At 35.5% G+C, this 16,807-nt stretch overlaps 1 protein-coding gene across 1 annotated transcript in view; it reads left to right on the top strand.

Moving 5' to 3' along the window:
- GBE1 (1,4-alpha-glucan branching enzyme 1) overlaps positions 1–16,807 on the top strand; it is a 297,920-nt gene that overhangs the window by 96,856 nt on the left and 184,257 nt on the right. The window contains exon 3 of the mRNA XM_029213759.1: positions 14,759–14,874. Within this exon, the coding sequence (XP_029069592.1) occupies positions 14,759–14,874 (116 nt within the window). The remainder of the gene's footprint in view (positions 1–14,758; positions 14,875–16,807) is intronic.

The raw sequence follows: 16,807 nt of genomic DNA, 5'->3' as shown, positions 1-16,807 counted from the left end.
TTTTATAATCTTAGTGTATAATGAAGTCTTATTGAAGAATACTATTTATGTTCTCTTGCAAAACTAAAAAGGAATGAGTTTTTTTGGTTAATTTTGTTCTTTGCTAAATTTCCAGTTTCCAAATTGTCTTGTGATCTTGATTTGGCATAAAAAGTTATAAGTTTATTCTTCCAGTAAAAACTTGCTGAGTACTTACATGGGAGTAATGTACTGGCTGTTGGCATACAAAGATGAGGAATACCTGGTTGATCTATACCTTCAGCTAGCTTATAGTCAAAAACAAGGAAATCCGTATTGACACATATAATAAATGGTAACAGGTTTACAGTAATAGATGCAGGTAATAATAGATACAGGTTTAGACTATTTGTGGGAAGTTCAGAGGGGTAGTGCTCACTCTTACTTGGTGCACAGGTCAGCTATAGCAACAGTAATGCTGTGTAACACACTATCCCCAACTCAATGTGTTACAAAAGTAAGCATTTATTTCTCAGTCATATATATATGAATCTGCTCGGGTGGCTCTGTTTTTTAGAGGTCTTGATATGCTTAGGCAGGGTGAAGGGTAGCAAGCAAGATTTTTTTTTGTTGGGGGGGGAATGAGACTACTGATGAGGGACAGGGGAATTGTTGCAGAGCATTAGTAAAATTTATTGTGTAAAAGGTACAAAGATTGCTGTAGCAGCATTTCCCTATTCTCGACTCCATGATACCAGTTATTCCAGACTGAATGTGACGTCTAGATCCATGATGCTTTCTGATGTGTCTATGGCTCATTGATATCTATTCTAGATCCCTTGCTCTAAGCTCTCCAGCTCTCCAACCTCTCTCTTCCTGAAAGTTTCATCTCCTTTGAACATTAGCGCTTCTACCACACTCGCCCTGTAAATCTGCAGTGTTGCTCGCATCAAATTGTGTAATTTTTAAAAGGGAACACTCTTGCACTGCTGGTGGGAATGTGAATTGGTTCAGCCACTATGGAGAACAGTATGGAGGTTCCTTAAAAAACTACAAATAGAATTACCATATGACCCAGCAATCCCACTACTGGGCATATACCCTGAGAAAACCAAAATTCAAAAAGAGTCATGTACCAAAATGTTCATTGCAGCTCTATTTACAATAGCCCGGAGATGGAAACAACCTAAGCGCCCATCATCGGATGAATGGATAAAGAAGATGTGGCACATATATACAATGGAATATTACTCAGCCTTAAAAAGAAATGAAATTGAGCTATTTGTAATGAGATGGATAGACCTAGAGTCTGTCATACAGAGTGAAGTAAGTCAGAAAGAAAAAGACAAATACCGTATGCTAACACATATATATGGAATTTAAGGGGAAAAAAAATGTCATGAAGAACCTAGGGGTAAGACAGGAATAAAGACGCAGACCTACTGGAGAACGGACTTGAGGATATGGGGAGGGGGAAGGGTGAGCTTTGACAGGGCGAGAGAGAGTCATGGACATATACACACTAACAAACGTAGTAAGGTAGATAGCTAGGGGGAAGCAGCCGCAAGGCACAGGGATATTAGCTTGGTGCTTTGTGACAGCCTGGAGGGGTGGGATAGGGAGAGTGGGAGGGAGGGAGACGCAAGAGGGAAGACATATGGGAACATATGTATATGTATAACTGATTCACTTTGTTATAAAGCAGAAACTAACACACCATTGTAAAGCAATTATACCCCAATAAAGATGTTAAAAAAAAAAAAAAATTGTGTAATTTTTCTGCTCATACGCAGCTTCTAGCCACCATGAGGAAAATCACACAGCCATATGAACTGCTGCTTCTGTGGGTTCATGGCCATTAACACTCTACAGAAATCACTTGCACATCCCCAGTCATCTCTTTCTTACATCTTCCACAGTAGCTACTTCAGTTTCACCACTCCCTGCATAATCCCTTATTTCACTGTCTCCTCATTTTCCATTAGTATAATACTTGCTTTTACTTTTCAGAGAAAATAGAAGACAGCAGAAAGGAATATTTCAACTTCCAAACCATTTCCCTAAAAAGATCTCTGTATCTATATTTATCCTTCCCACATGCTTTCAAAAGTTAGTAGAAGAAATTGATGTCACGAATATATGCGTTGAATCATTTTCTCTTCTCTTCCTTAACATGGTAAATCTGTCTATTTACCTCTTCTTTCTCCTGTCAGGCTCTCCCTTTGCTGCTTGCTTTTTCTCTGTATATAAAGTTGCTCACTCCTTTCCTTCCTTAAATAAATTGGAAAACTAAAGAAGATCCCTCCCTTAATTTGCTGTCAGATTTCTAGAATGATATTGTAGATTATTGGTTACTAAACCTGTGTGTGCATAGCACAAAATTAGGAAGCTTTATAAAAGTACAGATCTATTCCTGGATCTGATTCAAGGACCTGGGGTGGAGTCTATTGACTTCTAACTTTTAAAAGCAGCCATGTTGGGGAACTACCGTCATAAATGAATATGTACTGACAGGAGTAATGCTGATCATATAGTATGTAGAAAAGGATACAAAACTGTAAGTTTAAAAATTTATATATGTATATACATACTTTTGTATATAATTTACATTATGGAAATGCACATGTCTGTGCATATAAATACGTATATAGTAAAAAAAATGAGAAATTTTAAAGTAAGGTGTTAGTGTAGAGGTGGTTCGGTTTATGAGTGCTTCAGTGTCTTTTTTATTCATGTTTTTTGGTTTTCATTCTTCAGAGAGTACACTTTTCTTTAGTGGTAAGAAAAAAATATGGTAGAGAAGTAATAGAAATAATAATAATAGAAATAATAGTACACTCAGTCACATGTGTTCTCCCATTAAATATCCCAGCCTCTCAATTTAGGTATCTTTTCCTTACTTGACTTCTCTGCAGTAATAGATGGTGTTGACCATTTACAGTTCCTATAAATTCTCTTTTCTCCTAGTTCTGTATTCCCTATCCTTTTTCAGTAACCACCCAAGTAACCACTGTCTGTCACCCTTAATAACTAAAACACTGCTTCTTATCAATTTTAACTCTGAAATAGCTTTCAAGTGCATTCCCTTTTTTTCCTCCCCATCTTCACTGAGTCGTTTAAGAGAACCAACTGAGATGGGTATAACTGACACCGAAGGTGGAGTGACCAAGAGTTTCAAGTGTCACTGAAAGCTCATATAAATTGAAGTCTGAAAAGAACAATTGGGATTGGAAAGTTGGAGGTCACTGGTGACCTTTGCCAGAGTATTTCAGAAATATTTTAGGGAATGAAGAGATATAAGGAAGTGGAGATAGGAGTCAAGAAATTGGGCTGTCAGTGGCAGGAGAACCAAAGGATGACTTGGACCAAAGGAGAGGTTTTCTTCATTGTCATTGATGTTACTTCAGAATTAGCAAATACATCACTCTATCATATTTGGATGCTGAGAGTAAAGAGCCTGAAGAGAGAGAATGTTTGAAAACCTCAGAGTGTGAGAAAATATTTGAAAACAGACAAAAAGAAAGAACAAAATCAAGAAATTAGCTTTGAACAAGAAAAAAACAAAACACCTTTTCCTCACAGGACGGTCCATAACTACTGCTGCTGCCATCAGTGTCACCAAATCATCCTATTTTTTGTTATTTTAATGGCTTTCATTAGTTCTTCTATCATAATAAAACCCTCCCTTATATCATTAGTTTTGAGACAGCCTCTGCTCAAACCTTTTTTTTTTCCATCGTAAGGGAGTGGATTGTATGATAGTTTTAGATTTCTGTTCCTTATGGGTCTCTTTCAGAGTCCAAGGTAAATTCTAACATTAGCAGCAGTTCGGTTGGTAATCACTCACAAAACTAATAAAAATCTGGGCTCCCGAAGGAGAAGATATACATTTTTCTTTGCTTAAAAGCCTATTTCCCCCCCCCAGCTTCTAATATGGTCAAGTTCTACTTTTTCAAAGCCTTGAAACAATTAATTATTTTCTCTTCAAAGTCTTCAACTATCCACCTAGACTCTTTAGTCTACTTATTGACTGAGCTATCTTTCAGTATTAAATTTTTATATGTGTCTCCCTTTGTGGTCTTTCCCTTTACAATATCTCTGATAGAACCTGATTTTAGTCTAGCGCAAAAGCTCAATAGAAATGAACAGATAACGGCTACCTGACCTTTAAAATACTTTTATTTTTTAACAGCTTTATTGACATACAATTCACATACCATACAACTAACCTATTTAAAGTGTACAATTTCATGGATTTTAGTATATTAAAACAGAGTTCTACAACCATAACCACAATGAATTTTAGAATATTTTCATTATCTCAAAGGAACCCTGTACCCTTTAGCTATAATCTCACAATCTTCCCATCCCTCCCCTAGGCTTAAGAAACCACTTACTGTGTCTCTAGAAATTTTCTTATCCTGGATTTTTGAATCAGATAATATGTGGTCTTTTGTGACTGGCTTTTTTCACTTAGCATAATGTTTTCAAGCTTCCATCTTATAGTATGTATCAGTACTTCTTTCATTGTTATAGCCAAATAATATTGCATTGTATGGATATGCATCATTTTGTATATTCATTTGTTAGTTGATGGGCATTTGTGTGGTTTTCACCTTTTGACTATCATAAGTAATGCTGCTATGAACATTCATATACAAGTTTTTGTGTGGACATATGTTTTCATTTCTTTAGGGTTTATAACTAGGAGCGGGATTGCTGGGTCAAAATGGTAACTCTGGCATTTTGGGGAACACCCAGACTGTTTTTCAAGGTGTCAGCACTGTTTTACATTGAGTTGTATAGTTTTAGCTCTTACATTTAAGTACTTGATCCATTTGAGTTAGTTTTGTATATGGTTTAAGATAGGAGTCCAAATATATCTTTTTGTTTGTGGAGATCTAGTTGTCCTAGCATTATTTGTTGAAAAGACTATTTTTCCCCCATTGAGTGGTCTTGGTCACCCTTGTTGAAAATCAGTTGACCATTGACACATTGGTTTACTTCTGTTACATTGCTAGCCATGTTAGAAAATATTATTTTACTTTCATTGAAATATTTTCATAAGTGGCTATAGGGTTAGCAGGGAGATCTATATAATTGCTTTCCTGATTACTATAGGCCCCTCCCATGCCCTCACAACAGGGACTGGTTCAAGTGGAACATCTTAAGATGAAAGATTGTGTTTTAGGGTGTAGAGAAGAGTCCTAAAGTCAAATTTAGGACTTCAGGGGAGTCATAAATAGATTAAATTGCAGTTGGTAGTGATATAATGGATGAACTGGAGTACGTGCTGTAAGAGTCCTCCAACTAAGCTCCAGATGTTTGCTGACATGGAGGGATACAGTTCAATGTACTAGCCAGTTAAAACATAATTGAGAACCCTTCTTGGCACATGGGATGCCTTCCTCTGATGATTGACCATATTGCATTAGTACCTCTCTCCCATTCTTTCCCCTTCCTATTTTGTCCTGTTCTGCATTCTTTCTAAGCAAATAATGTACCTCTTCTTGGATTTAACCATTAGTTTCTCTCTGCTTTACTTTCACTGAAGGATTATAAAATAAAAGGAGTCAAATCCAGACCAAAAACAAACCAGATAAAATGGCACAGAGATCAGTAATGTAAGTCACAGCAGCGATAAATGCTTTTATCCTTAAGTCCCAAATAACATTTACTTTTGGTCAAGTGTAGATGGCAAGAATTGTTAGAAATTGAATAAATTTTTAGAACCAATCGTCATGACATAATTTAGCATATTCTTAACTTGTGGATGAAGTAAACTAAAATTAAATGGAGAATTAAAAAAAAGAAATGACATATTTTAAGGATCTATGGAAGATCTGCAAAGGTAGATCATACACTGGAGCACTTTTTAGAACTGAGTTCTGAGTGGTAGGCTCTGAGAGGGAGAGAAAGAGGTGAGGTAGGTAGGGGCACTTCAAGCAAAGCAGCTTTGCTTTTTTACGTGTTTTGTATAGTTTCTATGCTGGAGTCCTTCATAAAATCTATTTTGAGATAATTGAATGGTTTATACTGCTAAAAATAAATAGATTGGTAAATAAATAACTGGATTGGTTACCACTGTATTAGACCATAAAGGACACCACATTATTATATTCAGTTCAATAAAACTAGAACTAAACGAAAAAGTTTAAAATAAAATACCCACTACTCAATTTCTCCCAAATAAAAATAGGATTAAAGAGAATATAAGAAGTTATAATTATAACCTGCTTTGAAAAGAAATGAAAACACTGTGTATCAGAGCTATCTCTTACAGCTAGGACAATAAGGAGAGGCAACTTTTCTCATGCTGGTTCCGAATCTGATCCACAGAACACAGAAAATTATTTGAATGCCTATTTTCTAAATTCTTCCAAGTGTAGTACATACAGGTACTATTCTAAGATGCATTGAAGAGAAGTTAATTTATTGCATACAATGGATCCGTAGGGCATTCGAACTTAATTCTCTTAGCTAACCCTGGTTGAACAAGGCAGGCATGCCTTGTTATTAAAATGATAATCTCCGGGCTTCCCTGGTGGCCCAGTGGTTGAGAGTCCGCCTGCCGATGCAGGGGGCGCGGGTTCGTGCCCCAGTCCGGGAAAATCCCACATGCCACGGAGCGGATAGGCCCGTGAGCCATGGCCGCTGAGCCTGCGCATCCGGAGCCTGTGCTCCGCAACGGGAGAGGCCACAACAGTGAGAGGCCTGTCTGCCGAAAAAAAAAAAAAAAAAAAAAAATATATATATATATATATATAATCTCCGGTGTTGATGAGGATATGGATAGTTGACAATTCTCATATGCTGCTGGTGGGAGTCTGAACTGCAACTGCTTATCCAGAAAGCAGTTTGTTAATCTGTGTTTAAAACCGTAAATAAATTAAAATCTTACACTCTTTGGCTGATAAGATCACTTTTTACAACTGATAGCAAGGAAAGAGATTTGGACAAGTATTTGTTCACAGAGACCTCATAACATAGTTTTTACAATTTTGTTATGGAAATTTCCTATTATACGGAAAAGTAGAGATGAGCTTTATCTCAGTCTGTTCAGGGTGCTATAACAAAAAACTACAGCCTGGGTGGCTTATAAACAAAAGAAATTGATTTCTCACAGTTCTGGAGGCTGGGAAGTCCAAGATCAAAGTGCCAGCAGATTCAGTATCTGATGAGGGCTCTCTTCCTCATTCATAGACTGCAGTCCTTTCTTTGTGAAATCCTCACCTGGTGGAATGCAGGAGTGATCTCTCTGGGATTTCTTTTATAAAGACATTAACCCCATTCATGAGGATTCTACCCTCATAACCTAACTACCTCCTAAAATCCCCATCTGCAAATTCCATCACACAGGTTCAGTTTGTTTCCATTTTAAGAGACTTTTTATTTTTTTCTTATTTTCCCCTCTTTTTGACTTATTAAATTTTCTAATTTTATAAATTGTTTACCTGGTCTTATAGTCAAAATAAAGCAAGGTACAATCCTACAAAACTAATCTGTGTTTTCCCTCTTCATATACATAATAATTTCTCTTCACTTTTTGGGTTCTATTTTCATGCTTTTTGAAATCATAGGTGACTACATACAGTCATCCTTCAGTCTTTGGTGGATTGGTTCTGGGACCTCCCCCACCTGCAAATACCAAAATCTGAGGATGCTCAAATCCCTTATATAAAATGATGTAGTATTGCCATTTAACTTATGCACATCCTCCTGTATTCTTTAAATCATCTCTAGATTACTTATAATACTTAATACCACGTAAATGCTATGTAAATAGTTATAAATACAAAGTAAATGCTATGTAAATATTTGGCAGTACATAGTGAAGTCAAGTTTTGCTTTTTGGAACTTTCTGGAATTTTTCCCCTAATATTTTTGATTCACGTTTGGTTGAATCTGTGGATATGGAACTCTCTGATATGGAGGGCCAACTGTATATTCATTTACCACCCCCTTTCTTTCATAAAAGTATCATAATATAGATACTATTCCTATAATAAAGACACGTAGTTAATTCTATTTAAAGTCACTTTTGCCACACTTTTTTTTTTTTGGTCACGGAGAACGTTTCTTCTATGCATGCCTTTAAGAACAGTTTAGTGAGTGAAACTCTAGGTTATTTAATTTGTTCCCTAATTTCCAGAAAGCTGCATATCATAGGACTGAGCATATTGTTCTTTAAAATGATATTAGCATCCCATTGGTTCTGAAGTTAGTGGCATTCTGACATACTCTAGATTTTGTTCTTGAAAACCACAGCTCTCCTAAACTAATGTATTTTAAGAGCAGTTTTCCCTAAGAAGTAATGCTGGAGGTCTTAAGGTTATTTCCAGGGTACTATCTTCTAGCAGAAATTTGATGATTCTCAAGTAACCATCTGAGGAGAAGAATTATCTGGAGGGGAAAAAGAGAGGGTGATCAAAAAGCACAGGGTTATATGTCAGGACTGCTGTTCTCCACCTCCTAAAATTGTGTGGTCCTTCCATAATTCTGGGTAAGGGCAATGCCATAGGAGGTTCCTGTTCTGGATCTTATGACTTCTTGGAAACAGACTGGATGCTTCCTTGACATGAGAGAAGTCCCCAAACTTCCATCATGACAAGCCAACTTTGCATTATAAATCTATGTAAACTTTGAATAATATGAAGCTTGAAACAATTAAACAACATTGTATGATGAGGTAGGGTGTTTACTTGTTTTAAGGGGGTGATATTCCAAATATTTAATAACTTATGATGTAAGGGATATCGACTCAAATAGGAGGTGACTGACATCTGCCATATAGGCCAGTACTGGGCTTGTATTAGAGCTGATATTAGATCTGCCACATCCAACAGGGACCTTACTTCGCTAGCTCAGTGAAGCCTGCTGATGGCAGGGGTTGACCCAAGTACGGACCACATTGTTCAGCACATTGGCATCTTCATCAAAGGTGGGGTTCTACATAGTAAGTTGGGACCATTTCAACCATGCGTAAGGAATATATATATTAAACTGAGAAACTCTACAGAAATGAGGTGGCTAAGTTCTGATGAAGAGAAATACTTTACTGTGAGTTAAAGAGTTTGGGAATATTTGAAGAAGGCTGACATTTAAGAATTTTATGTGAGGATTATTACATTAGAAAAAGAAAGGTTGTTGGGCTTGAGATAATACAGAGTCTGTGTGCCTGATGCAGTGACCTTAGTTAACGTTTGATCGCCTGTGCCGAATGTGTGTTTGCAGTTCATGTTAAACTGCGCATCACACATCGTTTCTTTTCCATATCTCGATTTAAATTTGTCTGCTGGTTTTCAGTCTATGGAAAAATAGAATCTTTTGCATTATAAAATATGATGATGAATTTCAGCCTGTTAGTAATAAAATACTTATTTAAATGTTTGTTTTTAAACTGTGTCAGGTTATTCAAACTTGATAATCATCGAAAGTCTTAGAAAATGTTTTAATAAAATAATTTATGCAAGCAGGAAACATGCTCTTAAAACACCAAGACTAGAATAATAAGCACACATTGCTTTAGGGGTACCTCATCCTTGAGCCTAGCAATGTCTAGGTTATGGCAGGAAATGACACACAGAAAGGAAGATGAGTTAAAATGTTAACACTTAAAAATTTTAATGTTACTTTTCTAGGTAGGAGCCTTCAAATTTATATTCATTTCCTGATCAAAGTGGCCTGTACTTTTTAACCATGCAATCTATTAGTGAGAATATTATAAGAAACATTTTCTGTAGACACTTATAGCAGTATATTGAATATTGGTCTTAATATATGTTTTCTTTTAATGTTCAAATTTTTGTTTCCTCACACTGACACATTCAGATTCCTTAATATATCAGGTTTGTTCTGTAATCTTCATCTCACTGGTCATCCTTCTGAGCTTTACAACCCTAGTGAATCCCAAATTCTAAATCCTAAATTTCATGTGAGTAATATTTACCTTGAGGGATTATTAGTGATAATTTCTATTTCAGAATTTCCTTGAGCTACTGACTTGGAACATTATTTGGTAATCTATAAATCTAATCTAATCTAGAACATCACTCACAAAGCTATGAGCAGAGAACACCTGAAGTCAGCCATCGAGCCAGGAAGTTGATTCTCAACGTGGTCCCTCGGCGAGCAGCAACATCACGTAGGGACTCGTTAGACATGCACATTATTAGGCCATATTTCAGATATATTGAATCAAAAAACTCTGAGGGTGGAGCCCAACAGTCTGTTTTAATCAGCCCAATCTGCTTTAACAAGTGATTCTGATGGGAACTAAAGCTTGAGAATCACTGAACTACAGAACTCCCAATATGTAGTTCTGTGTGTGATAGAGAAACAAATAATTGTCACAGGTGGTGATAGGATATTTTTGGTCCTGTCCTGAGGCCTACATAGAGATACAAACTATTTGCATTAAGTGCTTAATTAAAATTAATTCTATCTTGTAGATTCAGGATATAAAGTCATGGAGGATTAAAATGAAAAATGAGTAATCTGGCTCTAAAGGTTATGCACTTTAGATATATCTAATATGCCTTAGAACCATTTATCATTATTAATGTTACTTTACTTTCAGTTATTTTCAGGAATAAAGTCTCATGACACTTAAGACTTAAATTCCCGGGCTTCCTTAGTGGCACAGTGGTTGAGAGTCCACCTGCTGATGCAGGGGACGCGGGTTAGTGCCCCGGTCCGGGAAGATCCCACATGCCGCGGAGCGGCTGTGCCCATGAGCCATGGCCGCTGAGCCTGCGCGTCCAGAGCCTGTGCTCCGCAACGGGAGAGGCCACAACAGTGAGAGGCCCGCGTACCGCCAAAAAAAAAAAAAAAAAATTCCCCCAAAATGTATCTTTCATCTCTTATTATTTTGCCTTCTGTGCTTTTCTAAAAAAAATTCCATTTAAACACAAAACATTCACTTTTGTTTAATATTTTTACACCAATCATCGGATGTTTAATTTTTATTTACTGATTTTTAATTGTGTACTTCCACAATTAGTTCCCACAGTCATACCTAAATATACCTTAATGGTAGTTCCTTCTTTCTTAACTAAGGACTTAAGTTTATGAGAACAGATCCAAATCCAATGACTTTTCTGACTATTCTGTACCTGGACCTTAGATATCTGTATCCTGTAGAATAAAGCTCATCTTATTAGGTATTTTTAGAAAACAATTTTAGGGATAAACTGGTTTTATTAGAATAAAATCTTTCATATGCGTGCAGTACAGTAGAAGTGGTTAGTTTGGTTGGTGCCCATCTTTCAAATGGAAAGAAGCAATAGTATTTAATAAAAGAGGAAGAGTAAGGAAAATTCAGGGCTGAACACTGATTGGAGAAGGAATCAAGGAGATAAAAGACTAGTGGTGGTGTGGCTGAAGAGGGATTTATGTGGGAGACAGCTGTCCAATGCCAAAATCTCAAGTTGTTTGATGTATGTACACCCCTTGCAAACCTTCCCCTCTCTCTCCCTTATGAAACCTTTAGTATATTCTACCTTGCTTATGATGGTTGGTAGATGGATTTTCTTTGGGAGCATATGTGAAGATGTTCCAAATTTTTCTTTGAAGATTGGAGTTCAGCAAGAAAAATGTACGTGTAGTAGAAGTTAACACCAGGATTTCCATGAAGAGGAGGTGTGCTAATGAAATGAAACTCTTGAAAATGATAGAAAAAACATTTTTTACAGTGTAGGATTAGAAATAATCAGCATGTGTGTTAGTGTCTCTAAGACACTATGAAAGGAGAAATGTGATTCAGTAAAAATATTTTTCTTTATACAAATATTAAAACATTACCTGTTTAAACAGATCTTAAAACTCAAGTGACTGCAAGCTGAAGAACTATTTCAACTGATATTCAAAAACTAATATTCAAAACCACATTTAGTTTTACATTATTGAAAACAGCTTTTAAGTAAATCTGCATAAGAAAATTTCCCATATAATTGAAGTTTCACTTTCAAAGTAACAGTCTTATTTATAGTTGAATGTTTAGAGGATCCTATATTATATATTTTACTCTTAGTTTTGGTGTACTGTTACTCAGTTTAACCTTTTCTGGATGAAATCTGAATGTCATTCTGAACCCTAATTTTCAGTTTGGCATAGAGCAGGGCCTACATTAACCACTCAGTACATATTTAATGAATGAATGAATGAATGAACTAATGAACTGTACCCTTTATTTTCAAATCTAACCAGGAAAAGATCTGCTGCTGGCCTTAATTTTATTGTCTTAAATGATTAGCTTAAAAAGAAATTCAGTAAATGTATAAAGTGTTACACTACCTAGATCCTTATATTTCAAGCTGTTTTCCTTCTCTCTAATTATGCCCTAAATTCTTTGCTTTGGTAAAGGAATGTCACATCATAAACAGGTGAGATGTATTTGATGTTTTAGGGGCAGGAGAATATAGTAACACAGAGCTTGTTGAGCTGTTCCTGAAGATAAAACCGCTTTTAGATATTTTCAGATTGTCTTCTGATGGGGAGTAGAAAAATGTTTAGAAGGGCCTTTATTTACATGTTGTTTCTTACCCCCACTCTACCCATGACATTCAGACTGGCTGAGAGTGAAAAACCTTAAGGCTAATGTGGTGAAAGTATTGGTGTCTAAAAGAAGAAATCATAGCATAAAACAAGCTTCTTGGTGTTTTTCTTATCTCCTTAATTGAGAATCTAATTTCATAGCACTATAGTGCATAGCATCACAGGGGCTTAAGTTTTTTTTAAACAGTGAAATATTTTAGGCATAAACAAATAGGGGAAAATGTAATAAGCATCTCTGTGTACACCACCTACCTTAAAAAATAAAACATTACAGATATTATTAAAACTTCCTGTGTTCCCTTTCCTCTACCCAGTGGAAATCACAATAGAATTTGATGTTTGTCATTCTTATTTTTCTTTTGATATTTTTACTACATATGTATGTATCAATGTTATATAATACTGTTTTGCATATTTTTTGAACTTTACATTAATGATATTTCTATACACCTTTAAAATGAACTTCAATGTTTTACCTATTCCTATATATTGAATATTTAATCCAGTCAGTTTATAGTGTTATATAACATCCTGTTTAATTACACCATGATGTATTTACCCATTTTGTGGCTGATTTAACTTTCAATGGCTTCCGTTTTTTGCTATTGCAAGCAATTCTTCAGTGAACATCTTTGAATATTTTCTTGTGACCATTTGTGAGAATTTCCCTAGGGTATTATCTAGGAGTAGGATTGTTAGACCCCAGAGTTAACATAGCTTCAACTTTGCTATGTAATGCCAAATTGTTTTACCAGTGTGTACCCTCAGCTGCAGTGTTATTTTGTATCCTTGCTGACTACTTGATATTTTCAAACTTTTAGTTTTTGCTAATCCAGTGGGTGGGAAATGACATCTCACTGTTGTTTTAATCTGTGTTTCCTTAATTATGAGTGAGCTTGAGCATCATTATGTATGTTTATTGACCATTCATATATCCTCCCCTGAATATCTTCGTGGATTTTTCTATTGGTCTGTATTTTTTTTCTCATTGATTTATAGATCTTGATATATTTTGGATGCTTTTTCTTGGTATGTTCATTACAAGTGTATTCTCCCAGTTGGTAGCTTGTCTTGTCATTCTGTCTATCTATCTGTCTATCTATGTATGAAGGAAGATAAGTCTATAATTTTTGTAGTCAAATTTATCAGGCTTTTCCTTAAGGTTTTGTATGTACGTGTATGTGTGTGTACATGTATGTATTTTGTCTAAAAAACACTTATAAACCCAAGATTATAAACATATTTTCTTCTAAGCATTTTATCATTTTGTCTATCATATTTAAACATTAATCTATGTTCAAATGATTCTTCAGTAATATTATTGGTAGAGATCCATTTCATTTTTTTTTCATAAGGATCACCAATTGTCCCAGCACCACTTATTAAACAGTGTGTCCTTTACTCACTGATTTTTTGTTTGTTTGTTTTGTTTTTGTTTTTGTTTTTGCGGTACGCGGGCCTCTCACTGTTGTGGCCTCTCCCATTGCGGAGCACAAGCTCTGGACGCGCAGGCTCAGCGGCCATGGCTCATGGGCCCAGTCGCTCCGCGGCATGTGGGATCTTCCCGGACCGGGGCACGAACCCGTGTCCCCTGCATCGGCAGGCGGACTCTCAACCACTGTGCCACCAGGGAAGCCCTACTCACTGATTTTTAATGCCACCTCTATTACATGTTAAATTTCTATGTGTCCATTTTGGCTTTCTTTCAGCATCTGCAGTCCACCTCTCCTTTGCCTCTTGTACTTTATAACCTTCTACCTTTCTTGCTTGAGGTGTTTCTTTAGATTTTAACTCAGTTCTGTCACATACTTGTGGATTTGGGTAATATGATTTTAATAGTTTTTCACCACTTTTTTTCTACCATAACATGTATTTTATCTAGTTGCCTAGAATGCGTTTCTATTTTTTTCATATTATCTCCCTTTGTTGATGGTGTTTCTTAAAAAAGGACCCATCATTCTATTTATTGATAGAAGTAATAGAGTTGAAAGTACAATGGAAAATGTGTTTGTAATCTTTAAAGTTTGCAAAAGGCAAACTTTCAAATATGTTTTTTAAAAAATAAGTTAAGCATAACCTGCTTTTTCTAAATGACTAGTAGAGTATTTTGTTTAGTACCTTAGAAAACAATGTTTTTTAGGCAATTTGATTCTGTATAAGTAGGCAGTGTATTATACTTTGATTGAAATTTATTGAGTATTAGTCCTATAATGCTATTGTTAATTGATCATCTTTATTTTTTCAGATGATTGGAATCCATTTGCATACCCATATAAAAAACTGGATTTTGGAAAATGGGAGCTGTATATCCCACCAAAGCAGAATAGATCTGTCCTAGTACCTCATGGATCCAAATTAAAGGTACTTTCCTCCCTCCTGTTTTCATTTGAACATACTATTTTCTTTTTGCCCTGTTTGAAAAGTTTGATTTAAACTATTAAAATGTAAACTGATGCATGATAATTATGGGAGAAGCAGTGTAAATTTTTAAATAGAGGAAAATTTAAGAGAAGTCATCACAAATTGAAATGTGTTAGACTGGAATTGTTTGGTTGGTAAGGTACTGAACTTACTAGTTGTATTATTATCAACTTTGGAAACCTTATAGAAGGATCACTGAATAACTGCAAAAGTTTAGTCTGGAAAACAGAAAGTTTGATTAAAAAAAAAAATGAAACCTGTCTTCAAGTCAGCTGGGCAGAGAATTTTTACCTGTAGAGACAGACTTGATGCAATTGACTTTGTGATGAGCCACATAAATGTGGGAGGCTGTGTTGGAGACCCATGCCTTTTGGGGATACGATTTTCTTGATCTTTTTCTGCTCTTTGATATCAGGGCTGTTGCTTCTCCTGTTCTCCTTGGATTAGCCTAGGGGCCTGCCTGTCCTCTACTTCCCCTCTGCTTTGGCTGACCATGCAGCTCTGCATTTAGGGTATGCAGAGCCAACACAGCTGCCCTCTTCTGTCTCCTCAAGGGAGGCTTGAAGGATGGGTCCTAAAGTCTGGATTACCTGTCACAGATTTGATTACGTAAAAGGCAATCTAAATCCTTTAACATTTACTTGATTTTAGCCCATGCTCATATAATTATATAATATTTCCATGTCCCTTGTATCTCTTTCCCTTCCTTGGACGTGTGATAGCATTCATAGCATTTTTCATGATAGATTCTGTAACTGAATTATATTTTTATTGGCATTTATTATTTAACAATATTAACCAGAGCTACTTAAAGTATATTTAAAATAAAAAATGTGTTGTATGTTTGTTTTGCAGTTTTTTACAAATAATGAAATTATAAGTGTACCTGACAATACTGAAATATTGCCACACATAATATAGTTACCAGAAGAGCATATTGTCTGGAATAAAGAGACATTTTTATATGGGATAGCAGCCAAGGTTCTCCTAAATCTGAAGTGAAAAGGAGAAAAAGTAGCTACAGTATACAATAAGAGGGATTTAAATTTAATATATATAATCCCTTTTCCAAGTCAGTATAAGCTTCACGAGAGCAGGGGCCTTTGCTGTTCTGTTTGCTAATACTGTATGTTTTCAATTCTTAGAAGAGTGCCTGGCACAGCGTAGGCACTCAAAAAATGTTTATTGAATGTTAAAGCCGTTTTTAGGCCCAATCTTTGAAGGAATAAACCATAGAGCTTGATTTTTCTATGGTCTGTAAGTCCTGATTTTAGGAAACTGTGAAGCAAGGCTACTATTATAGTACTGATTTCATTGTTGCTTTAGGCCTTTTGGACATTTGTTTTGTTATATTTTGTTTTTAAGAATTGAAATTTCCAGTTTTTTAAAGTGCTGCAGAAATTTTTTTGTCTTCTTAAATTAGAAAATTTTATGGGCTCCAATTACCTACACTTTGCATTAAATGGCGGGTGAATTAATTAATTTTTTACAGTTTTTAAAATTGAAGTATAGTTGATTTACAATATTATATTAGTTTCAGGTGTACAACATAGTGATTCAGTATTTTTATAGATTATATTCCATTTAAATTTATTACAAAACAATGGCTATATTTCCTTGTGCTATGCAATATATCCTTGTCGCTTATCTATTTTATAAGTAGTATTTTGTATCTCTTAATCCCATACTTCTATTTTCCCCCTCCCTCCTATCCTCTCCCTACTGGTAACCACTAGTTTGTTCTCTATATCCACGAGTCTCTTTCTGTTTTGTTATATACAGTGAATGAATTAATTTTCATGTGTTGTTTTTATACATTGGGAAAAAATGATTACTAGGAATGAATGCTTATTAACATATACAGTTAATAATT

Source organism: Monodon monoceros, unplaced genomic scaffold (assembly GCF_005190385.1).
Source record: "Monodon monoceros isolate NGI ecotype Baffin Bay Population unplaced genomic scaffold, NGI_Narwhal_1 Super_Scaffold_11, whole genome shotgun sequence".
Lineage (NCBI taxonomy): Eukaryota > Metazoa > Chordata > Mammalia > Artiodactyla > Monodontidae > Monodon > Monodon monoceros.
The sequence above is the reverse complement of the archived record's forward strand: the minus strand, read 5'-3'. Positions and strand labels throughout refer to the sequence as shown.